The sequence below is a fragment of the Psammomys obesus genome, unplaced genomic scaffold (assembly GCF_907164565.1).
Source record: "Psammomys obesus unplaced genomic scaffold, mPsaObe1.curated_primary_1811, whole genome shotgun sequence".
Taxonomy (NCBI): Eukaryota; Metazoa; Chordata; class Mammalia; order Rodentia; family Muridae; genus Psammomys; species Psammomys obesus.
Genome location: NW_026585580.1, coordinates 14,109,195 through 14,135,197, shown reverse-complemented (window position 1 = coordinate 14,135,197; position 26,003 = coordinate 14,109,195). Strand labels below are relative to the sequence as shown.

Sequence of the window (26,003 nt, the reverse complement as noted above, 5' to 3'; positions counted from 1 at the left end):
TTAGACGAAAGAGTTGCCACTATTCAGGTGCTTCTGCTTTCCTGAGAGTTTTCTGAAGCGCTTTTCCTGAGCCCTTTGCCACCAATCCTTCCCGCTCATTATAAAAATATTGTATGTCGTGCTCACTGGAGGATACCTAAAACGAAGAAGACAAACCACGCTGCTCACTGAACACACGGGATGGCCACTCTCTGCCTAATGGATAGGTGTCCCTGGGAAACTCTTCCATCGCCCGCTTTTCATGCGCATCCCTGGCTCGTCCTAACCCGTTCTTTTTGAGAGAAAATGTCTGGTTGGTCCAATGACGAGCCCTGGCCAGGGTTGTGAAGTAGAACCAGCGTGTTTTCAGAGGCCCTTAAATCAGTGCTCCCATTTTGCTTCAGGAGCCACATGCCTGTCTCAGAAGAGTAAGCTAGGTATAAGGCAGCTGTCGGCTAGCCTGGCCTGCTTGGGCTTTCCATCCAGAAGCCTTGCTTGGCCTTTAGAGAAAGCAGCGACACTCTTACGGATAAATTTAACTACTGTAACCTCAGACCCCAAAGAAGGGACAAGAGGAGCACCAGAGCAGGAGATGGCCTGAAGGGAGCGTCAGGAATGCAGAGCAGGGCATTCTGGTCTTTCAAGTTATTTTCTTGTGGTGTCTGCCCAAGTCTCACGTCTGGGCCTGGACCCTGTCACTTTGCCCCTTGAGGCTCCTACTGTGCCAGGCATTAACCCGCCCCAGGATCAGGAGTGATTCTGGGAAGCGGCAGTTTGCCAGGTAGCAGAGCCACACCTCCATAGTCTAAGCAGCACAGCAGTGTGGACAGACTGAAGTCAGCCTTGTTCCCTACTCCACCGCGTCCTGATCCTCCGCACCTCTTACAGCCATGCCTTGGCTTCTCTGCATCTAGAATCCTGGTTCCCTAGCTGGACATGGAGATGCATGCCTGTTACCCCAGCGCTCCAGAGGCAGAGGCAGAGGCAGGGCACTCTGCATCCCTGACGCTGAGGAAAAGCAGCCCCCTGCAGGCTGCCTCCTGCTCTGGTACTCCTCTTGTCCCTTCTCCATGAGTGTCACTCTGAGTTCGAGGATAGCCTGACTTACAGAGCAAGTTCCAGGACAGCCAGGGCTACACAGAGAAACCCTGTTTCAGGTGTATGTGTGTGTGTGTCTGGGAGGAAGAGGGCCCTAGTTTCCAACCTTCTTACCAGAGGCTCTGCTACCTCCCCTCAGTTTTCTCTTAGTATGGGGCAGACCTGGCTAATGTCCGTGGCCTTGAGAAGCAAGCATAGCTGAAGTCAGGCACGCCTTAGCTTCAGCGTACCTCAGAATCACCAGGGAGCCCCTGAAACCCACCACCTGGGAAATGCTGAAGCACCACAGGAAACCGTCCCTGCTTTCCTCCTACATCTGGGATCTGCAGAAAGCAACTACACTTCAAACTCCCTGAGTTTTTTGATTAAAAAACAAACAAACAAACTTATTTTATCTTGCATGTATGGGTGCTTTGCCAGCGTGTCCCACATGCATGCACTGTCCCGAGAGGCCAGTAGAGGACACTGGATCCCCTAGAACTGGAGCAGCAGGTGGCTGTGAACTGCCCTGTGCTGAGAACAGAACCTGAGCCATCTCTCCACCAGCACTACCCTTCCTGAACTCCTAAAAGGAAGATGGATCCCAAGAGCCACTCACCTTGGCTGCTTCTGCCTCATACACGTGAGCACGAGCAGCACTGTAAACACAGTGGCCAGGAGGATGCTGGCCATAGCTACGGTGGCAACAATGATGTTCTTCTGTAGGAAGCTCAGCAGCTGCCCGCAGGGGAGACTGCTGGTGTAGGCGCCTGAACCGGAACATGCGAGAAGAGTAGCTAGAGCTGGCCCGCAGCCATCCTGCCACATGACCCACAACCAGACCCCCAAACGAGGAAGGGCAATATCCCAGAAGGCCTTGCTCAGAGCAGAAGTAAACACAGCAGCGTGTCAGCCGCTGGCTTCAGACAGCTGGGGAAGCCACTAGCCTTGTCACCGGTGACACGCTGAGGTGCTGGGCAGAGGGGCTGGCAAGGGCAACATGTCCATGAAGAAGGGTGAACAAACCATGGTGTGTAGGAAGCAAGAGGACTAGAGGAGAGGTCCATGGGAGAGGCGGAGCATGGAGGAGGTGAAAAAGAAGGCGGGGATATCCTACTTCAGAGGTTTTGAGAATAACGGAGGTGGGGCTGGCCCTGGGTTAAATCTCCAGCACAGGACAGCAGTGTGTCAAGTATTTTAGTCAAAACTGCTCACCGGGCAGCGACAAAAATGTCCCCCTACTGCCGCCTCCTCCCTGCCCAGCAGCTTTTAGAAATTCTACTGTGGATTCTGTCTGCCTTGTGGGTGTAGGCATGATTTTAGGCCTGTGATCCTGATTCGACTGAGAGACACATAAAAGATTAGAATAAGTATCCTTGTGTGTTTGTGTGTGTGTGTGTGTGTGTGTGTGTGTGTGTGTGTGTGTGTGTGAAAAAGTTGAAGCCAGCCAATGAGGGGAGGTTATTTTCCTCTGCTTCCTGACTGGTACAAAGTCAGGGGCTTTTCCGCCCCAATGGTCTCTGCCTCTTCAAAGCCTTGAAACAGTGGGGGCAGCTGACTACCAACTCTGAGACCTCTGAAGTCAAAGCACCAAGACAAATCCCTTCTCCTTGAATTTGTTCGTGTAGGGTCTTTGCCACTGGGATGGGAAACTGACTGAGATTGTAGTTTGAGAGGTCTGTGACTGCCATCCTGTGGTAGATGATGCCAGAAATGGCCATGACTTCCAACAACCCTCTGGGCACTTTGAGAAACCATGAGGGTGGGGTCTGGAGTGCCACTGAGCATGGGTTTGGGTTAGATCACAAAGGAAGGAGATCCAGCTGGCATTTGGGGACCCAGGATCATATGTGATTCCATTTGTAATCTAGTCAGAGAAGAGGGCGGAACTGGAGAGTAGGGGAAAGGATACAATGACAGAAATGAGACAGTTTGTGAGAAATGCTGAAAAGAGCGGGTGATGCAGGCAGGAGAATACTGCCCAGTGGTTTTCTTGGGTTATGGGGGAGAATTGGAGCCCAAAGCTTCATCCCAGGTACATAGGGGCATCAGGTAAGTCTCTCCAAGGGCTGCACTAGAATAATTCATCACTGGAAAGTTTAGTTGTTTTGTGAGTGCATGGCCACAGGTATGTGTGCATACACGTGCCTTGCAGGCATGTCCAACTGTCAGGCTCAGTGTTTAGTTTCTGGAAGTGGGGAGGTAACACCAGGGTCTCATTTTGACGGAGTGGCCGTATGAAGGGAGCGTACTGGGCTTGGGGCCAGCAGAGGGTCAGTCTCCACCCTCGATCAACAAGCCTGAGCTCAGTCCACCCAACAAGAAGGAAGAAGCCGGAGGCATAAGAGACTAGGTTTACCTCTGACATTTAATCCCTCTTGCGAGGTAGTTAGCTCAGGGACCAGCAGTGACGGGGACTCAGAAGAGGACCCCATGTTCTAAATGACCCTGGCTGGCTCTTTAGAAAAATCATGACCATCCTTTTGAACAGATGGCCAACTTTTTTGAAATGCATTTAATCCATACTGTGTAGAACATAAGCACCACCTGATTTGTGTTTTGGTTTTTGCACAGTCTCATTATGTAGCCCAGGCTGGCTTCAACCTCATGACCCTCCCGCCTCAGCCTGCTAAGCATTGGGACTGCAGGTGTGTGGCCAGCTGACCAGTACTTTTTGCAGGTGAATTAAAGGTCCACTGACTCTACTCAGCTAAAATCTCCTCAAAATCAAGAGACCTCCTGGAACTTTCCTTACTCTTGACTCTTACTAGGTCGTGTTTTGAGGGTGAGTACCTTGAGTGTTTCTTTGCTGTATCCTGTTGTCAGTGGTAGTTAATTGACGGTTGACATCCCTGTTGAATAGAGATGACTCCTTATTCTCCTCAGCAAGATGATCTATGGAAGACAAGAGAGAAAGTCTAGATCCTGAACGCCCGCAAAGGTCAGGTGGCGCCCTTAGAGGGCACAGAAACCCTTGGGAGGTGGGGCCGAGTCACCGCGGCTGTGCCTGCCAAGAGGACCATGGGATCCTAGCTACCCCCTGCCCCGTCTCCCGCTCTCCTTGGACATGGAATAGGCAGGTTTGCTCTCTCATGCACGTCAACCACGTTGCTCCACCCCTCCATAGGCCCAAAGCAACATGGACGGTCATGGACTAGAACCCTAAGGCGTCAGCCACCATCTCACAAGCTGATATCCGGTGTGTTTGATTATAAGGACAGGAAGCAAACATTAACCCATTTATCTACACTCATTGGCCTGAGCCAATCCTGTTTTCACAATACAGGAGTGCGTGCACGCACGCATGTCTCAGCACATGTATAGAAGTCGAAGGGCAGCTTTAAGTCTTAACGTTTCATACTGTTGTGACAGGCTCCTTGGGAGCCACAGTGTATACCAGGCTGGCCAACCCTGAATGTCCAGAGCTTTTCCTGCCGTCACCTCCCAGCTCCCCACCGGAGCGCTGAGATTACACACACGCATGATCCCACATACAACTTAACGTGAGTTCCGAGGCGTCTAACCTGGGTCCTCACATTGTGTGGCAAGCGCATCATCCCCGCCCTGAAGCTCTTCCAGAGTCCAAGAAAAGAGGAAAGGGGTGTCAGGGAGGCGACGGTGCGTGTTCTGAAGTACAGCAGCGTTTGCTTTTGTTTATAACTAGACACATTCGCTCGCTCGTGGCCGGGGCGATGGTGCTCGTGGGGAAGGCTGTCAAACACGATCGTTGGGACCCACCTGAGAGTTCCTGACTCCGCAGGTCTCAGTAGACCTGAGAACGCGCGCGTCTCACAGATACTGCTATTGCTTGTGGGGACGGAGGGTATTTAGCCTGGACTTGAGCCCCGCTGAGCTCTCATCTCTGACTCCATTTGATGCTACAGCTTTTGCCTTACAGGCTGCAGAATGTTTGTGCAAGCCACAAAGAGCCACACGAAATAGGAAAAGGGCACCAGGCCGAGATAGTTCGGTGCCTCCAAACCACCTAATGGTTTTAGAAGAAAGATGATAGGTCAGGAAATGAGAAATACTTGCATTCTGGCTCTGCATTGGCTGTCTGGGACTCATCTGGAAAAGAGGGCTGGCAAAATGCCTGGGGACACTTGGTAAAGAGAGCTAGGAGGCCACGTGTTCCCCTTGGCAGATGTGGCAAGCCCGTAGAGACATTGTTACAGACAAACAAGCTAGAACCATGGGTAGGGGCCCTGAAGAGTTCTACATGGTCTGTGTGACTTGGGGAGGAAAATTACCACAAAGCCAACGAGCAGGGTGAGGAACAGGGACTCCCCCAGACAACCTCAAGCCAAGCTTGGGGCTCCAGCTCCCAGGTAGGGGGAGAGGCCTCCGAGACCTCGAGAGGAAGTGCGGGTGAGCTTGCTGAAACTTTGGGCAGGTCCACAAAGGGAACAAGACTCCTTGAGGGTTAAGTGTGTAGGGAAAGACCCCTGAAATTCTTGTTATTCTTAGAAAAAAAGGGGGAATTCACTCATTTTGAAAGTTGGCCTAGAAAAGTGAGAAAATGTTCGATTTCATATGCCTGGCAATCGGTTGCCTTTGGAAGTGGCAGCCCATCAAAGGGAGGAGCCACCAGAGACAGAGCATGACCAACATGGAGTCAGTCTTGAGAGATGCACTGCCTAGTCTCTGACAGGGCTGTATGAAGCATGTTCTTCTGTGTGAGGAGATAAGCTCAGCATATAGGCATGAGGCCCTGAGCTTGTTCCTCAGGAGCCATGTAAGAAAGGTCAGGCACGGTGATGTGTGTTTTCCAGAAACTCAGACTTCTGAGGAGACAGAGATGGGGATCCCTGGGGCCTACCAGCCAACCAGAGTAGCCTGCTTAAAGGCACATCTCAAGAGCAAGGTGAGGCCCATGGGATGGTTCAGTGGCTAAAGGTATCCTGCCAAGCATGATGACCTGAGTTCAAGCAGGATGCACTCCTAACTGCTAAGCCATCTCCCCAGAGACATCCACATTATTTTTAAAAATAATTTAATTATTTTTGTTTCATGAGCATTGGTTGGTGTTTTGCCTGCATGTATGTCTGCGTGAGGGTATCAGATTCACTGGAACTGGAGTTACAGACAGCTGTGAGCTGCCATGTGGGTGCTGGGAGTTGAACCCGGGTCCTCTGGAAGAGCAGTCTGTTGTTAACCACTGAGGCATCACTAGTTGGCTAGACTTACTAGCCAAAGGACTCAAGGGTCCTGATCTCTGCCTCCCAGCACTGGCTTGCAGGTGTATACCACAGTGCCCAGCCTCTTACATGACTCCTGGGGATCCGAACTCAGATCCTTCTATTGTGGAGCAAGCATTTCACCAACTCAGCCATCTCACTAGCCCTGCAAATAATCAGTTTATAAAGTGATAACCAGTTGGGTGATAATCAATTTATAGTAAGATTCCTACAAACCAAATAACACAGAATTGACCTCAAACCTAGTGTGGGTGACCTTGTGTCCTGGGAAGAAATAGGAAGACAAAAAGCATGTACTTAGAGAGTGGCCAGGCCCTGATTCAAGAGTCTCTAAGGGAGAAAAATATCAATAAAGCTTATTATAGCTTTTTGAAAGGTGTTGTCTTCTTTGCTACTGTGCAAAGATTCTAGAAAATAAATCTATTGGGCTGGAAAAATGGCTTAGCAGTTAAGAGCACTGATTGCTCTTCTAGAGGTCCTGAGTTCAATTCCCAGCAACCACATGGTGGCTCACGACCACCTATAATGTGATCCGATGGCCTCTTTTGATGTTCAGGTGTACATGCAGAAAGAGCACTTATAAAAATAAATCACCCCCCACCACCACCACCACCACCAAAAAAGCAGAGCCTAAGAAACAAAGAAACTAAGAAATCAATGACAGCTTAGGACCTCCTTTAAGGTTTGAAATATGATATCAAGTTTGTTCCAGGGTAACTAAGCCTAACAGGGCACCTGGCCCCTCTAGTGTAACAACAGGGGGCAAGGAGCAAGTTCCCATGTTTAAAAACTGTCGCATACTATGAATGCTTCAGCAGGTGGAGGCTGTTACTCTATTTGATGTCCGCAAAAGCCAGCACCAACTGTAGACCTGACTGGTGGCTGCCGCCCTCAGTTTGTGGACTGGCACTGCCCCCTGCTGGATGCTGGACCTGCAGCCAGTTACTTCACCATCCCGATGGAAAACACGCACGCAGTTACAAGGCTGCCACACTTGGAGATGAAATGAAGACATTCAAGCGAAAACTCCACCAGCTGACAGGCAATTACGTGCTCATAATGTTGGCACTGTTGGCACAGTCATAATTGTCACTGTCCCAGTCACCCACACATCTAGTCTTAAAGTAGCATTAAGCAATTTTCTATGCTCCAATGCCTCCACGGGGCAGAGTCTAGCCTGCACCAAATAGTGCTGTGATCCGCCTCATTGTCGTGTCAAAGTGTGGGCTACAAGAATGGTAATTAACAGGGCCAGTGCGATGACACAGACTCAGGTACCCAACATACACACAGAATACATGACATCTCAGAATCAATCCTACCACAGCAAATAGAAATGGAGGACTGATCCTCAACACGGCAGATTTGATCACCATTTCTCAGACGTGGCATTGCAGACACAGACAAGGGAGGCGCAGACATGCTAGCCCGCACCCACTGCTTAGTAGGTCATTGCCTCCTTGCCTCGCTCCAGGTATGCCCAGTTATCAACGAGGTGCCCAGTTACACTTAATGTGTCATTAACATGACATTTACAGGAAACAAAAGCAAGGGTATTAGAAATACTCATTGCAGCTGGGCAGTGGTGGCACACTCCGGAAGCAGAGACGGCAAATTTCCAAGTTCAAAGCCAGCCTGCTTTACACAGCAAGTCAGGACAACCAGAGCTACAAAGAGAAACCCTGTCTCAAAAGCCAGAGAGAGAGAGAGAAACACTCATGTTAAAGGGTATTTGTTGGTGAGTTAATTGCCCCAAAGCATCTAATTCAATGGCTCTGGTTGCCAAGAAGTAGTTCCTGGCTGCTGTACTCTGAAAATGCATAGAAATACGCAGGGTCCTGAGCTCTGCTTTTAAAGGTGGACTGTGAGAAGGACGACTTTCAATAAGTGTCTTCCATTCCCCAGCCGGCTCCCCATGGCTCACACTTGGGCGTGGGAGCCACTGTGCTTACCCCTATCCCCCCTGTACTCTGACCAAGGAAAATACACATATTGATCAGTCCAGATTGTAATGTTTCCCTTAAATTTTCAAGAAAGAAATGCTTGCTTGGGCTTCTAGCCAGATGGTCAACCTGTGTTTGAGGCAGATCTCCCCCCAGTCACATAGCTAAGATGAGCCTTTGCTCACTGGCTAGTGGGAACACCTTCCCACAGCTCTCAGGACAGAGAGACTTCTGAGAGGCACCTCAGAAATGTGTGTAGCCCCTCAAAATCCTCCACTACCCTGTGGGGAGGAAGGGACCTCATGGCTCTTGGAAGAGAGGAAAAGAGTCAGCTGCCAAAGCCAGCTCTTTCCTCCATCATCTTAGCATCCTGATACCCTCAAGTCCAGCTAGGGACTGAATCCTTGCTCTAATCCAGCCTCCAGCCATGCATTCTCTGCAGGAGAGCAACATGACAGAGCCTCAGCTTCACCCTCATGCGGTTCTAAACAGGAGCAAGAGCAAGAATTACCATATATTTATTTCAACTCATTTTCATTTAAGGCTGCCAGGAATTGTCCATGGTGCCAAGAAAACATTCTGATTAAGGAAGCTTGGCTTCTTTTAATGAAACTCATGAAGAAGAGAAAGAATAAAAATTCAGTGCCCTTATGAGCATCTAGGTCCCTGTTTCGTTTCATTTCTTATTTTTTGTTGTATTTTTATTTAGGGTGTAGGTGGCTGGAAGTGGGGTGTTTATACACACCACAGCATGAATGTGGAGGTCAGAGGGCAACCAGTAGACATCAGATCTTTTCTACCATCATGTGGGGCCTAGGCCTCAAACTCAGGGTATCAGGCTTGGGGGGAGGGGCGCTTTACCCACTTAGCTACATTGTTTCACATTTTTAAAAGTCCAAACACTAACATAGAATTTAATGTGTATGAAGAAGTGCGCAGCTCAAAGGTCCCACATGTACATGGACATATCACCTGACCACTGACAAAAGAGGAGCCCAGACAGACACAGGAAATGACCCCGTGACCTAAAATACACAACTATATACAACATATCAAACAGCTCATTCCCGTGCTACCAAGGTTACTGTTGGCAGATAAATTCCTAATGTGCTACTGTTTTCCAGAAGTGCAAAGGTTTTTTTTGTTTTGTTTTGTTTTTGCTTTTGTTTTGAGGAAAAGACATGTTCCTTTTATCATTTTTGAAGGTGTGCCTTGGCCAAGATCCTTTCTTCCATTGGATGAGGGGTTTGTTTTGAGATTTGTGGTGGTTTGAATAAAGGCCTTGCCGGAAGTGGTGGCTCACACCTTTAATGCCAGCACTCAAAAAGCAGAGGCAGGAAGATCTCTGAGTTCAAGGCCAGTGTGGTCTACAGAGTGAGTTCCAGGACAGCCAGGGCTACACAGAGAAAATCTGTTCCAAGAAAAAAAAAAGGAAGGAAGGAAGAAGGAAGGAAGGAAGAAAGGAAGGAAGGAAGGAAGGAAGGAAGGAAGGAAGGAAGGAAGGAAGGAAGGAGACTAGTCTCCGTAGGCTCATATATTTGAATGCTTGGGCATCAGAGAGTGGCACTATTTGAGAAGGATTAGAGGTGTGGCCTTGTTGGAGGAAGTATGTCAGGGGTGGGGTGGCTTTGAGGTTTCAAAAGCTTAAGCCAGGCTCCATGTCTCTCTGCTCTTCCTGCTGCCTGTAGATCCATCTGCAGAACTCTAAGCTACTTCTCCACACGTCTGCCTGTATGCGTCCAGTCTCCCTACCATGATGATATTGGACTAAGTCTCTATAACTGAAAGCCAGCCTCAGTTAAATGCTTTCTTATAAGAGTTGCCATGGTCATGGTGTCTCTTTACAGCAATAGAACACTAAGAAAGGTGTTTTTTTTGTGTGTGTTTATTTTTGTTTTTTGCTCATTAATGTTGGTTGCTTTGGGCTTCTTGATTGTGTGTGTGTGTGTGTGTGTGTGTGTGTGTGTGTGTGTTTGTGTGTGTGATATGTGGTACCAGTGGAGGCCAGAAGAGGGTGTCAGATCCCAGGAGCTAGAGTTATAGGTGGCTGAGAACTGCCTGGTGTAGGATCTAGGAACCGAACACAGGACTTCTGGAAGAGCAACAAGTGCTCTTACCCACAAACCATCTCTCCAGCTCTTTCTCTTGTTTTTGGAGACAAGATCTCATGAGGCCCAGGATGACCTCAAACCCACCATGTAGTCAAGGAAGGATGAAATACCATATTTTCTCTCTCAAGTTATTCATGTACATGAAATTATAAAGTGAATTGAAGGGAGATTATTAATACTACTTGGGGTTTGTGTCATCAGAAACAGTGAACTCTACTTGCAAATGAATCAATTTCATCTGGACAGCATCCAGAAAGGCAGAACATGCCTGACCCCGCAGACCCCAGATGCCCACAGGTGATAGAAACTACAGTAAGAGTTTTAGATGTACTCTTTCTTCAATTTCCGCTGTGGCAGTACCCCACCGGTAGCCGTTTTCCAGAACATTTATATCACAGCACAGCATACCCGGTAAGACACGGCCTATGAAAACATCTGAACTTCAAGTCGAGGTACAGATACTTGCTTTCATTCGAGTGCTTCCACCTAAGGAGTTCATCTGCTGTGCTTGCGCCTTCTCTTGATAAATATTTTGGATCGCTAGAAAACACCTGCATCAGGATCTCATCTGAGGAAGCAAGCAGAGCACGTTAACAGCGGTGGCACGCATGGGTGGCATTTTGCTCTGTACATACGCCGCCTGCCCACGGGTGACTCGGACGTGAAGGAGTGACGTGAACTCAGAGGACACAGGGTGCCCTTCTCTAAAACACCGTCACAATTACACACGCATAGCTGTATCACCCTCCCAGCATAGGCAGCTAGAAACTCTGTCCCACGCCTCAGATGTGGAGACATGGCGCTCCTTCTCGTTCCCGGTGGCATTCGGGCCCCCCGGGGACTTCCCCTGGTGTGACACATTAAAACCAGGCTCTGAGCCAGAGATGAGGCAAAAGGTCACTGGGAGGCTTTACGTATAAAAACTCTCATAAGTAAGAGACGCTGAGATCAGTGAGATGAGAGAAGAGCAAGCCCTGGCCACTCTCCCAGGTGTTAGAGTCCCAGCATCCACATGTAACCTGTTTCAGATGTCTTGTGACCTTCTTGGGCACCACATGCATGTGACACAGACGTACGTGCAAGCAAACACTCATCCACATGAAATACAGCTTTCTAAAAACTAGTGTAATGTTTCGGGGATAGATTTTTTTTTTTAATGTTTTAATCTCTTTCCTTTTTAACACTTGAAGACATCTGTTTTTCCCTGGAATGTGGCTATTTTACCCCTTTACTAGGCTTTCTTTGCCAAGACACAAAAAGCAACCATTGAAAATCCCATTCATGCCTCAGGAGCTCTGAGACTATTCCCCAAGATGTCCGTATGTGCGTGTGTGTGTGTGTGTGTGTGTGTGTGTGTGTGTGTGTGTGTGAGAGTGAGAGAGTGAGAGAGAGAGAGAGAGTGTTTAATTTCTTCCTTTTTATTAATCCTTAAATATTTTCAAAGTTTGGATTTTTAGGTTTTTTTCATACAATATATTTTGACTATATTCGTTTTTTTGTTTGTTTGTTTTGTTTTTTTTTTCTGTTTTTTGTTTTTGAGATAGAGCTTCTCTGTGTGGCCTTGGCTGTCCTGGACTCACTTTGTAGACCAAGCTGGCCTCAAACTAGAAGAGCCTCCCTGAGGGCTGAAATTACAGGCATGCACCACAGCTCCTGGCTTTGACCGTTTTCATTCCTCTCCCTCATCTCTTCCCAGATTCTCTCCAGTTCCCTGCCCACTCCACACTTCATGTTCTGTCTCTTTCAAAAAAGCAAAACCCAAGACAGGAAAACCCAAAGCATGAAAAGCAAAACAAACTTAAAAAAATAAAAATAAATCAATCAATAAGACAAAAAACAAAACAAATAATATACCAAAAAAAAAAAAAAGAGAGAGAGAGAGAGAGAGAGAGTCTGTTTTGTGTTGGCCAGCTGCTTCCGGGCATGGGCCCTCTCCTCAAATATGGTAAATATACCGTGACACGCTTGCTTTTGGAGAACACTGGTTTTCCCTCTCCTGGCAGGCATCAGTCGCAAGCAGCTTCTTGGTCAGGGATAAGACTTTGTGTCCACTTCCCCTTCTCCATGCCAGGGTTTTGTCTGGTGCTCGTGTGTGCTGTCACGGTATCTGTGAGTTCATATGTGCAGCTGACATGTTGTGTCTGGAGAACACTATTTCCTCAGGGTCATCATACCTCTGACTCTTACAGTCTTCCTGCCTCCTCTTCTGCACAGATAGGTCAGTCCTGAGGGCAGGGGGTTGACAAAAACATCCCGTTTAGGGCCGAGTGCTCCAAAGACTCGGCCTCTGTGCACTGTCTGGCTGTGGGTCTCTGTCAGTTATCATCTAGCACAAGAAGCAGCTCTAAAGGGGATATCTTTATCAAACTGCTCTCCCCATGGCTCGGGGATCTATGTAGAAGAGCAGAAGAAAAGATTCTGAGACCCAGAGGAGGTAGATGACTCCAAGAAAAGGTTATTTTCCATACACAGCAGGTCTGGTGCATGTATGAACTCAGAGAGACTGTGACAGCACACACAAGACATGTACAAGTTCAAACCATCCCTAACCAAGAAGCTACTTGCAACCGATACCTTCTCAGAGGGGAAAAATCAGTTTTCTTCACTGGCGTGACATTGGGTGTATCTGCCACACTACAGAGCAGGTCCCATGCTCAAGAGTAGTTGGCCAATGTGAAATGGGTTTAATGTTTGTTTTGTGCATGTGTGTGTGTGCACGTGTTGGTTTTGTTTTGTTTTAGTTTGGTTTGGTTTTTTTTTGAGACAGGGTTTCTCTGTGTAGCCCTAGTTGTCCTGGACTCACTTTGTTGACCAGGCTAGCCTTGAACTCAGAGAGATTCACCTGCCTCTGCCTTCCCGACTGCTGGAATTGCAGGCTTGGGTTTTTGTTTTTTTTGTTTTGTTTTGTTTTGTTTTTTTGTTTTTGTTTTCTTTTTCTTTTTTTAAAGAGAGACAAAGAACATGAAGTTGGTTGGCTAGGGAGTTGGGATCTAGGAGTAGCTAGGAAAGAGAAAAAATATGATCAAAATATATTGTATGAAAAAAGTAAAAAGAAATTAACACCCACATAATATCATTCTGCTAGTGTATCTATAGTCAATATTAAATATTAATTAGGTTTGTATAATTGACATGAGATTTTATTTTTATATGTCAAACTTTATGCCCTTCAGAGAAAACACTTGCAAAGATAAAACAAAATAAGACGTTCTAAAAAAGAAAAAAGGAAAAGACACTTCTTGCCAGCTCCGCTGATGTTTGAGCAACGGAAAAGATTCCTGGAGCTTTCCTGTCCCTTCAAGTTACATCTGGATCTTTGCTTTTCTCAAAACCTGAGTAACAGTTTCAGAGTAAAACAATGAGGCAGCCCTGGAGGGCTTCAAAGCCCTCACATAAGGTCTTCCCACACCCCAGGTGTGAGCACTTGGACAGGTCGGCCTGTTCCTGTCCCAGGGCTGTTCCCACCCTCCCGGGCCCTGCAGCCACCTCCCGGTCCCCCCTGGAGAAGCAGAGCCTTTGTGGGCGTTCGCATTCCACTTGCCGCTTCTCTTCCTGGGATTGATACTTAGAGGAACCGATTTTAGCCACAAGGCTACACGCTTCTTCCCTTTGAAGCAGCGGGAACAAGTTACCTCAGAGACAAGCAGGAGACTTCTTCAAATGCAACCTCAAGTTTTCACAGCGTGAAGTGACTTACCAAATAGCTTAGCCAAGTGTTCCTCTTGCTGAACTTGATGTGAACTTGATGCAAATTCAGAGTCATTGAAGCCAATATAGTGGAGATGAGCTGTGGGAAAGCAAACTTGAGCTGTGGTTAAATCTTTCCTTGCACCCACACCCAGGCTCTCTGAACCCCCGCCCCTCTGCAAGGCTCCTCAAGAGGAGCAACTCAGAACTGGCTTTTTCTCGTTGCTGTGAAAAAGGTTACTCTGGCAAATGCAACTTAAGGGAGAAAGAATTTGTGTTGGCTCGTGCTTCTAAAAGGACACAGTCCATTACGGGGCAGAAGACATGGGGAAGGGGGCAGGATGCTGGCTGGTGGTACCACATCCACGCTTAGCAAGCAACGAGAGATGCATGTGTGTGCTCTGTACGGCTCCACTCACTTTCTCAAACTTATACATTCCTTACACAGCCCAGAAAGTGGTCCCACCCACATCAATTAACATAATCAAGATGACCCCTCACAGGCATGCCTAGAGGCCCATCTCTCAGATGCATCTAGATCCTGCACAGTTGAGAAGCAGCCATCACAGTGACCCCGGGCTTTCTTTGTCTGAGTGGCATGGGGCATCAGTGAAACATCTCCAAGTGTCTGAAGTCTGGGTCTGCAAGATGAGTTCAATCCCTGCTTCCCCCGCCCCGAGGGGGTGTGAGGGAAGGACAAACCCCTGACTTCTGAGTGCACACCATAGCAAATTCGAGTACGCACGCACACGCACGCACACACGAAACAAATGTGTATAGAACCATTTCAAACAGCACAGAGCCCAGCAGAGGCCGTTTCCCACAGTTTCCTCACAGACAATATGCACAGCCACTGAGTGATTTGTGTGCACACGCTGGCTCTAACTCCAGAAGAAACTTGGTAGAAGGGCCTGGGTGGTGGGCGCCCAGTGGTGTCAAGCAGGGCTGCTTAGAGCCAATAAATGGCAAAGGCGCAGTTCTCTGTTAATGAGACCAGAGGAGTCCTTAGGACCAGATACACCTAGTCCTTAAGCACTTTGCTGAAAACATGTCGCACTGTATCGACAAAACTTGCTGCGGGGCAAGCTGGCAAGATGATGCTTTATCGAGCGGCCTCCACAGTGCACTGGCAGGGCTATAGGAGTTACATAACTGCTTTCCTTACAGCGCAATTTCAACCCAGCACTTTCTTCTGGGTTATTTTGATAAGTCATGACCCGTTTTCAATATTCCTCTTAATGGAGAAGGCCTCCTCTGCTGTTCACAGGTTTTGGGGCTAATGAGCGAGCGCGCGAGTGTGCGTGGGGTTTTGATGTTGCTTTCTTTCGTGCAGGTGGCCAGCTGTTTTCTCTTAGCATTAGCATTGAGCACAGGTGTCAACAGAAATCAGCTGTTCTTCCCCTGGGCAAATAGTTTACAAAGATGGAGGCAGGGATGGGTGCTGAGGAAGCAGTGAGAAAGTTCTGTATCCCCAGACTAGGTAGGGCGCTCCTGGGCAGGAAACGGTAAAGTGTGGGCGACAAGAAAGTTGTAACATTATACCTAGCTTGTGTTACCAGGAACAATGTATCTCACTGAAAATTATACTCCTGCCCTCTGGACAACATCTACAGCGACAGGACCTGCCTGACCCTGAACAACAGAGACAACCCCACACCAAAATGAAAAACAAAAAACAGCCACAGCCGCATTTTAAATCACAGACTCCATAAATAAAGTTACATTGAGGCCTCCCGATATTCTTTCTTCACACCTCAGTTTCGTGGGGCCCCACCAAAAGCTGGGCTCTAAGATGCTCGTCTTGAGCATAGCACACCCAATCCAACACAGCCTATTTAAAAAGAAGCTCATGCACACTTCGAACCCATTGACATATACTTGCTTTCATTCACGTCTCTCCCTGTCATCATCAGTCTGCCAGCTGTTCTTGCATCTTTTGATACATCGTCTAGATTTCTGGGAAACACCTGCAGCAGGATCTCATCTGAAGAGAAGCGAGAATCGTTAACAGCAGCAACACGCGAGGTATTTTTTGTTCTGTGCCTACCTAGCGCGTTCACAGATACGGGGATGAATGACTCAAACGCAGATGACGCAGGCTGCTGGGCTCTGAGATGCCATGCCATCCTGATTGCACCAGATATCCCGGGCAGAGAGCACCACCCACCAAGTCCAGAAGGCTAGCAACTCTGCCCCACATTTCAGGTTTCCTTCTAGTTCAGTGTTCTCAACCTGTGGGTTGCAGCTTTGGGGTCTAGCAACCCTTCCCCAGGGGTCGCCTAAGACCCTAGGAAAACACAGGTGTTTACATTATGATTCGAAAAAGTAGCAGAATTATAGTTACGAGGTAGCAACGAAAACAGTTTTACGGTTGGGCATCACCGCACCTGAGGGACTTGTAATAAAGTGTTGGAGCACTAGAAGGTTGAGCCGCTGCTCTAGTCCCTGACCTCATTCTGACCGACCTCTGGGGGTGTCCCACGCTGCCCCGTACACAAGCAAAACCTCTTTCTTATCTCTACAAGACTCACGTCTGAGACCTTGTTGCCTCTCCTAGGGCTTGTTCCCTTAAGATGCTAGTTACTCTAACAGGCCAGAGCCCACAGCCTGAAGCAACAGGTCAACCTTTTTCCTGCAAACCCCACCCTCCCCAGCTCTGCCCTGGGACAGAGTTAAGCTGTTCTGTCCCATGCTGTACCATGGCTTTTACAGTTCCTAAGGAAGGGTTCTCCTCAGTGCCCGGCTCCTCCATGCTCCTGTCATGTAGGCTGTAACAGACTATATCCCACTAATGGTGGGACTTCCTAACACACCCACACACACACATGATATAAAAGCCAGATTCTTTTGCTGGAAGGATTTCTTTGAAGGCTCTCCTCTGGCCTTCCCCATCATCCTGTCAGTTTAACTACCTTTCTCATTTTGAGCTTTTCCTCTGCCATGGTTTAAGTGGACAATGTCTCCCAGGGGCTTGCGTGCATGTTTGGACACCCCTGTCCTCAGTTAGGGATGCTCTTTGGGGGAGATTATAGAACTTTTAAGAGGCAGAGCCTTGCTAGAGGAACTATATCTTTGAGGACAGGTTTTTGAGGTTTATAATTTTGTCCCACTTCCCGTTCAATCGTGTGTGTGTGTGTGTGTGTGTGTGTGTGTGTGTGTGTGTGTATCAAAAACAAAAGCAAGCAAGCAAGAAAACACTTCAAGTTTACAGGGGCCTGGGCTGCAGCTCTATGGTAGGGTACTTTCCTGGCAAGCATGGGGCTCCAGGTTTGGGCCCTAGCAGTACCTCTCCACTGAACCTAATGCTGAGGACATGGACACACGTCCTTTAATGTCTGCCCTCTGCTAAGCAGAAATCATCCAGGCAGGCCTGGTATGGTGGGCTGGTGCGGGGGCTGAGGTGGGGCCACGGCTCCTGGGAACTTCCACTAGCAGCCCTCATGATGAGAAGCAGAGACCCTACCAGGGTTTGGTTTATCGCTCCTTTTGCTTAATTTTGGGGTACTTGGATACCCAGAGGAACTGCTCCTTAGCCACAGGCAGGATGCTCGCCTTCCCTCCTGCCCAAACCAACCAGGAACAGGCGACACCTTCAAGTCCAGCCTCAGCTTCCACGGGGGACTACTTACCAAAGAGCTTAGCCAAATCTTCATCGAGATGCTTTGAATCTGAGGAAAACTTGTTCTCCACACCTGCAGGAGGACAAAAAAAGAGATTCCCTGTGATTAGATCTTCCACTGCTCAGGCATGCATGACAGTGCTCACCTGTGACCCTAGTACTTAGGGGTGAACGGGAGTTCTTGGCCAACCTTGCCTACAGAGAAAACTCAAGGCCAGCTTGAGCCACATGACCCTGTCTCAAAACAAACTTTCACTTTTGTGCATCACCCCACCGTGCTACCTATACCCCAAGATCCCAGTGCATGCCTGATCCCATATACAGTACCAAACCCCATGCATGTTTTTCCTACTTAACTGTTACTTATCATGCATGGCGGCCATAACTTTTACCACCTGTGGAGTAATACCAAACAGGCACTAATTTTGCTTGCCTTCTTCACAATTGCATGGATGGAAGATTTGCTCGGGGGTGCTGTGGCTGAGGTTTAGTGGCATAGCCCATGTTCAAGGTCTGAGTTCAGTTAGTCCCAACTGTACATCCTAGCATCCAATTCCCTTCTTCCTGTAGCCAAAAACATTTGTCTCATCGTTTAAAAGAAGCACTTCGTTTCTCTTCTCTGGGGTATTTAAATTGACGGCATCACTACCCGGGCTTTGGGGCCTTCATTAAGAGAGCAAGCAGGCTAGAAAGATGGCTCAAGTGGGTAAATGAGGAACTTGCCTCCAAGCCTGATGGCCTGAGTTTGATCCCTGGGACCTACAGGAAAGAACTGACCTCCACGAATGCACATGTAATTAATTAAAAGTGATAGAGTAAAAACACAGGGCTGCTTGAACACACGGCATCCGAGACAAAAGGCAGGCTGCACACACAGTATGGACATGCCAGACGTAGCATTGATTCCCATTATACCCACGACAGAGCGAGAGAGCACCAAATTTCATCATAGCTAAGCAGAAGAGTGTGCAAGCTTAAAATGTATGATTTCCGGGTTTTTTTTTTTTACTTAATATTTTCAGACGTGTAACAGAAACCACAGAAAGCAAAAAGCACAGATTCATAGGGGACCACCGCACTGGACTTATAACAATATTCCTTTGCACAGTCTATTTTGGGAGTGCCGAGGATTGAACCTGGAGCCTGGTGCACCCTGCACCCTTCCCTTTACAGGTGTTTTGAGAAGAGCCTTCTGCAGATGACCTACACCTGTGGGAAGCATGTGGGCGGAGTCCCATTGGCTGGGTAGGGTTGACATTCTCCCCTGAGGATGCTGGGATAGATGTATCCACAAGAGGCTGAGAAAGACGGGGAAGGGGAGTTTGCCTGTGTGTCCTATCTAACCCTCCCCCTCCCCACACACACCACTCAACACTAGCTTTTTATTTGTTTGGTTTTACTTTCAAAGCAATCATATTCAAGAAAACCGTCACAGGGTTTGCTCTTCCTGGGTCTCGGGTCTGTTCTGGCATATCACTGCTGTAATAACATCAGAGTCAATGACAGCCGGTGGGCACACTTCAGGGTTTTCTGCAAGCTGTGCCTGGTTCACCTATTGCCTCTGTAGTAATGACAGACAGTGCAGTTTAAGCCACCGTGGCATAGTATGCTAGTTCAGATTTCAAAGCAGGACTCACTCATGAGGAGGAACAACCTTCCCTGGCCTTGTCCGAGCATCTTCAGAGCCTGCTTGTACCCCGCACACACTTTACTATTTTCACAAGCTGGACCCTCCGGTTGGGTCAGCTCCAGAGTCTCTATTTTCTTTGTGGCTTCCATCCTCCCACCTTAGGGGCCCAACCAAGAGCCGCTGCCAAGATGGCTGGGGGTGGGGAGGAAGGAAGATGTACCCAGCACGCAAGGCTCTTCACGGCAGGGAGGGTCAGCCTTACTGCTCTTTAGGGATTATGAGCAGCATCTGCTCCCCGCAAAGTCACTCTCTTCTGCGAGGCTGCCGTCAAGGCTCTCCCCGAGCTTAGGCTCGGGGCCGAGACACGTGAGCACATTTCACAGGTTTTGTCATTTCGGTTGTTGGGCTGGTTGGCTGGTTTACATTGAAGGGTTTGGAGTGATGTGGATAAGGAGTCACTTTGGCCAGTTTGGGGAAAGAGGGCAAATGCTACTTAACTCTCCACACATTTTCGCTGTGGACCTGCAACATGAGGATGCTCAGAGCACCCGAGGCTAGCCCGTTCATTAGGCATAAGAAGGCAGGTGTGTGCATGTGTAGAGAGTTGGTTTGGGTTTTAAGATAGGGTTTGACTATGTAGTCTGGGTTGATGATCGTTCCTTGTTCCTGCCTTTATCTCTTCTTTCTTTTTCTTTCTTCTTTCTTTTTTCCTTCTTTCTTTTCTCTTTCTTCTTTCTTTCTCTTTTTTCTTTCTTTTTTCCTTTTTTTCTTTATTTTCCTTTCTTTCTTTTTCTTTCTTTCAAGACAGGGTTTACATGGCAAATTCCCTATATATCCCAGACTGGCCTTGAACTCCTTCCTAATCCTACCACTTTTAGCTTTCAGGTGCTTGGATTACAGCAATGTGCTGCCATGTCTAACTGGGCACAAAGAACTTCTGGTGTTGTCATTAACAACTGAAAAGGGTGCTTTGTTTTGTTTTGTTGTTGGGTTTGGTTTTTCGAGACAGTGTTTCTCTGTGTAGCTCTGGCTGTCCTAGACTCACTCTGTAGACCAGGCTGGCCTTGAATTCAGAGATCCTCCTGCCTCTGCCTCCCAAGCCCTGGGATTAAAGGCAGGGGCCACCATCACCTAGGCCAACTGAGGAGTTTAAGGTGCGGATGCAGGTACTGTGGGTCAACTCATGGCCCTTGGCACTCCTGCACCCCAGACTTTCCCTGGCACGTGGGGCTGCTTCGTGGATGAGAGTAAACCACTAGGGGAGTCTGGAAACCTGCGGAGAGCTGAGTCATTTCACGGTTGCCTATTCGGGTTTTGTTTGAGTTGGGGTTCATCTTAAACTCCCAATGTGCTGATCTTCCCATCTCCACCTTCCAAACATTGGGACCTCATGTGTGGGCCACCACACCTAGCTTATAGTGCAGAGGATTAACCCATGGCCTTGGCTTTTCCCATGCTAGGCAAATGGTCAACCAACTGAGCCACCCCAGGGCCTTATGCTCCTTGTGCTCCGCCACTGAGCTACCTCCCAGCCCTGAGGCTTCCCTGCAGTGACTGAGCAGTGTCTGGACAGATCTCCTTGATTCAAGGTCAGGGCTAGCTTTTCCTTTCTGAGCGTGCAAGCCCACCAGGAAACCTCTTTCAAAGTGGTTCGCAGGACACAGCAGCCCCTGTTCTGAGAGTCACAGAACATTCATGAAATGCCCCTAAAAACCTGATGCTCCGGCATACAGCTAGTGACAGGGCTCTGTCACACAGTGCCCTGACAGGCGTGAGAGATGAAGCAAGCATGTGTGCACACGTGGCTTTCAACTGCAAAACTGGTGGACAGATTTGTTCGTTTGCTTGCTTGCTTGCTTGCTTGAGGTAGGCTGTCCTAGTTCCTGGACTCGAGCCACTCTTCCACTTCAGTTTCTCACGAACCTGGGCTACAGACACAGCCCGCTCCTCCTGGATGGTGGCCAGGCCTTCACAGGGACACCGATTCCAGGTAGGATGGCTTTCTAGGAAGTAACACAAAGGCGCTTTTGTTTCTCTGAGAGACAGGAGCATCATTAAGAGCTGGTACAAAGCCAAGGAGCAACCGATCACGGGAGCCTTGCGGATGGTTTTACATTTTTTAAACACTTCATTATTGTGTATGTGTATGTGTGTGCACATGTGTGCCATTGTGTGTGTGTGTGTGTGTGTTGTGTGTGTGTGTGTGTGTGTGTGTGTGTGTGTGTGTAGGTCAGAAGACAACGCTATGGAACCAGATCGATCATCCCATCTTCATGGGGTCCCGGGGTTTGAACTCAGGTCATCAGGGTTGCACGGTAAACATTTTACCCCCTGAGCCATCTCACCCCTTGGGATTTTGTATATCCTGGGAGAGTGCTTTCTTCCTCCTCTTTTCCAGCTGCCATTCTGACTGAAAGTCCCACGGCTTAACGTAATGCCTCCTGTGGGGGTTGGCAAGATGGCTTGTCAGATATAGGGGGCTCCTGTCAAGTTCAGTCTCCGGGCTCCAAGTGGTGCAACAAGAGAACCTACTCCTGCGAGTTGTCCTCTGGCCTCCGCATGCCAGGGGGGAACGTGTTTGTCGTTTCATTCTTTCTTTCTCTTTCTTTCTTTCTTTCTTTCTTTCTTTCTTTCTTTCTTTCTTTCTATCTTTCTTTCTCTTTCCCTTCCTTCCTTCCTTCCTTCCTTCCTTCCTTCCTTCCTTCCTTCCTTCCTTCCTTCTATCTTCCTTCCTTCCTTCCTTTTGAGATAGGGTATTGCTATGTTGCCCAGCCTGGTTTTGAACTCATAGGCATAACAACAATGTTGATGGAATTAGAAGTGATTCATGTCAACAGGTGACTTTTATTGTTGCTACCGCCCTAAGGTTGTCATTTAAAAACTTCTGTGTGAGTGGATGGAGTGGTATACACCCTTGTAGTCCCAGCACTTAAGAAGCCAAGGAAGAAGGATCGCATGTTCAAAGCCAGCCCAGGCTGCCCTGCCTCAGAACACAAAAACCAACAGGGAAGCAAGCAGACACACACTAACCAGGAAGCACCCGGAACATCGCAGAGAAGCACTTTTCCCACACTCGCCAGACTGCTGAGGTCAGCGGAAGCTGGAACAGAGCAGCACCCTAGCTACGACAGTGAGGCGCTGTCTGACAACCCCCGCTCCCCCTGTGCCTGCACCAGGAACATTCAACCCTCCTCCTCTCACACAGCACCTGGTGGAGCCAAGACCGAGTCATCCTCACAGGGGTCCGCTCATGGAGCACAGGTATGCCAGACCCCAAAAAGGGGGGAGGTGCATCCTACTCTGCTTTCTGTTGCTGTGACAAACAACGTGATCCAAAGGAGCGTGGGGAGGAAAGGACACGCTTACAGCCCATCCTGAGGGAAGTTAGGGAGGAACCTGGAGTGAGGAACTGAAGCCATGGAGGCATGTTGCTTCCTGGTTTGCTTCCCCTGACAGCCAGCAATACCCATCACAGGAGGAACAGCGTTGTCTGAAGCAGCGAGAGCAGCTTCTAAATGTCAGGGAAGAAACACAAGAGCCGCTTGATGGAATCCAGCAGTCAGGCCACATCCTTTTTCTCTGTGCAGCTCTCTCTCTCCTTCTATACCATCCTTTACTTGATAACCAACGTCAGCAGAGCAGGCCAGCTTGATCCTGCTCTGTTCTAGCGAGCTCTCTCTCTTTTGACATATATACGTATGTCATATATATACATGTATGTATATGTCTCTGTCTCTCTGTATCTCTGTGTTTATCTCTCCCTCCTTCCTTCTTCCCCTCCCTCCTCACCGCCCTCTTCTTTCCTTTATCTCTTTCCTCCCAAAGATCATAGTCTGTCCTGGTAGGTTAGGTTTTTGTGGTCAGCATCAAGTGAGACAGGATTGTTCTACGCTATGTGATGGTATGTCTTTACGTCTTTTTCCAGTCCTTTAGCCAAAATTTCCTCAGTGGTTAAGAACGTTTGCTGCTCCTGCAGAAGACCTGAGTTCAAATCCCAATACCCACATCAGGCAGCTTATAACTGCCTGTAACTCCATCTCCCAGGGGATCCAACACCTCTAGCCTCTATATAGCCAAGGCTATAGCTATACAGAGAAGCCCTGTCTCAAAAAAACTATACAGAGAAGCCGTGTCTCAAAAAAACAATCTTAAAGGTCTGAAACTGCCAGAGCAGTGGTTCTTGTCTTTTTTTTTTTTTAAGATTTATTTATTTATTATTTATGTAGTATTCTGCCTGCATGTGAGCCAGAAGAGGGCACCAGATCTCATTATAGATGGTTGTGAAACACGGTGTGGTTAACTGGGACTAGAACTCAGGACCTTTGGAAGAACAGCCAGTGCTCTTAACCTCTAACCATCTCTCTAGCCCCAGAGCAGTAGTTCTTAATCTGTGGGTCATGACCTGTTTGGCAAACCTCTATTTACCGCCCCCCAAAAAATTTAAATTCATAACAATAGCAAAATTACAGTTATGAAGTAGCAACAAAAATAATTTTATACTTGGGGTCACCACAACATGAGGAACTGTATTAAGGGGTCACTGTATTAGGTGAAGCACCACTGCCCTACAGGAAAAACACTGTAAGCTCTAGATACACGGAAGGACTTTCTTATAAGACTCCAGTCCCTCACAGAAGGCCACCCCAGTCATGGTGAGATCCTGTTAGTGAAGGCATCACATGTTCTGGTAGGGAGACAGAGCACTCCCGCTAGCCTAGACTTGGAGCGCCCTCTCTGCCAGTAGCCCCCAAAGTATTGGAAGGTGCCATTCAGGCTGCTGCAGAGAAATTGTCATTGTCGTTTCTTACTTTTTATTTGTTTTGTGTGTATGAATGTTTCACCTGCGAGTATGTCAATAGACCGTGTGCGCATGTCAGATCCCCTGGAGCCGAACTTATGAGTTATTGTGAGCTACCGTGTGTGTGGTGGGACTCAAACCTGGGTTTCATGGCCATTTCTCCAGCCAGTGTCATCAAGTCTTGCTGGGACATGGATCCTGCATGCTACACTACCAATCAGCCAGGCAAAATGTACCCACGGGCACAACGGTGGCAAGTCAGTTATAGGAGGCAACCAACCAGATTCTAATTGGATTTGAGGCCCACCCTAGGTTAGAGAGTTCATGTCTGGTACCTCAAGCCTGGTCAAAGGCCCATGGCTAAGGAGGTCATGGACCCACGTGCAGAAGGCTCTGCTGTTGCTCTGCTCAGTGATCAGGGCGTAACTGTCAGGCGACCTTGCTGTGTGCATGGGTTAGTGCCGCTGTCTGCTTCAGCCAGAGAAGCCCCTTTCTGCAGTGACACTGTAGTCGGTCAGTGATGAGAATAAGTGAGTTTGAATTCTCAGCCATACATGGACGTCTACGTCACCCCTTCCAAGCTTCAGGGAACAGTGCAGAGGGGGAGGAAAGAACGTAAGAGCTGGAGAAAGGCATGGAGTGTGTGGAACCCTGACTTCCAGGTCTGATGCAGCCACCACACTCTCCGACTCACAGCAGCCATGATTATCTGCACAAAACCTCTGCATTAGGCCAAACGACACCCTGTTGTGGAGAGGGAATGAGCTGACGAGGGCTCACCCACTCCCTGATGGTGTATATGCAGTCAGTGACTGCAGGCAGGAGTGAACATCTTCAGGGGTGTAGCCGCTTCTGCAGACAAGCCCTCACCCCCCTACTCTAAGCAGCCTAATGGAATGCACTGGACTATTTTTAAACAGAGATGAAGTTACAGGAGGGGCTCACTGGGACGAGGAAGGGAATTGGTGAGAGCGGGATGAGAACGAGAAAAGGTAAGAGGTGAATATAAACAAAAACATTACATGGAAGTATGATAATGTACTTTGGGTGTAATTAGTATATGCTAATTAGGGGGGAAGATTTTGAGACAGGGTTTCTCTGTGTAGCCTTGGCTGTTCTGGACTCACTTTGTAGACCAGGCTGACCTCGAACTCACAGTAATCCCCCTACCTCTGCCTCCCTGCGTGCTGGCCACCTTAGTATGCGCTGATTTTTATAATACGTATGTATGGATAAGATTAGGGGGTTTGTGCATAGCTGTTCTATTGCTCTTCCTGTTTTTGAGATGTCTGAAAAGATTTATTTTAATGAAGGACTGACATTTTTAAGTCTCATGGAATCGTCTCACAAAGCTCTAGAATTTGAGGGTGCATCATAGGGAGGTTAAGTTCATTAGGGCAGAGATCAAAGCAGGAAGGAGAACTTTTCTTATGCTATTCCCTTCTCCCAAGGAACCTGGCCTCCGTGGGGAACTGAGGAAGGTAGAGACAGGAGGACAGGAGGAGGGCTCACCGTCCCAGCCTCGGCAGGAGGGGGCCACCAGCAGGCCTGACTGAGGCACCCTGTGAGTCGTCCATCCCTCCAGTTGCTATGACAATATACGTGGGATGGTACCTTCGGTCACAGAGATAGAGTAGGGCTCTGCGCCCCACTGGCCGCCCAGGAAGAGAACAAAGGAGAAGAGCACAGCGTCGCCCATCTCTGCCACAGCCAGCACACCATCAGGAAGGAGCCGTTCTCCCAGATTTCTTGCAGACAATGACACCCTTGGGTTCCAGGATGCTGTGGAACCCACGCTCTGTGAGATCATACTGGGAGAGGGCTGAGTCTACAGTCAGGGCCCGCGAGGGATGCAAGTGGCCTCATACAGCCTCTCTCTTCACTCTCGGCTCTCTGAGGCCTCCTTAATCTAGGTTCTGGGTGCCCTAGAACCTATAGGTGGGGATGTATCAACAGGACTC

The 26,003-nt window shown here is 48.4% G+C and overlaps 1 protein-coding gene across 1 annotated transcript; it reads right to left on the bottom strand.

Annotated features, from left to right (window-relative positions):
* On the bottom strand, window positions 1-25,741 carry CUNH2orf92 (chromosome unknown C2orf92 homolog). The gene is made up of 7 exons (XM_055608005.1): window positions 25,657-25,741; window positions 17,625-17,687; window positions 15,878-15,979; window positions 14,006-14,095; window positions 3,850-3,951; window positions 1,676-1,826; window positions 1-136 (listed from the first exon to the last, which is right to left on the bottom strand). Exons 1-7 carry the CDS (start codon window positions 25,739-25,741, stop codon window positions 1-3), a joined length of 729 nt encoding a protein of 242 aa, XP_055463980.1.
* Window positions 25,742-26,003: the final 262 nt, after the last annotated feature.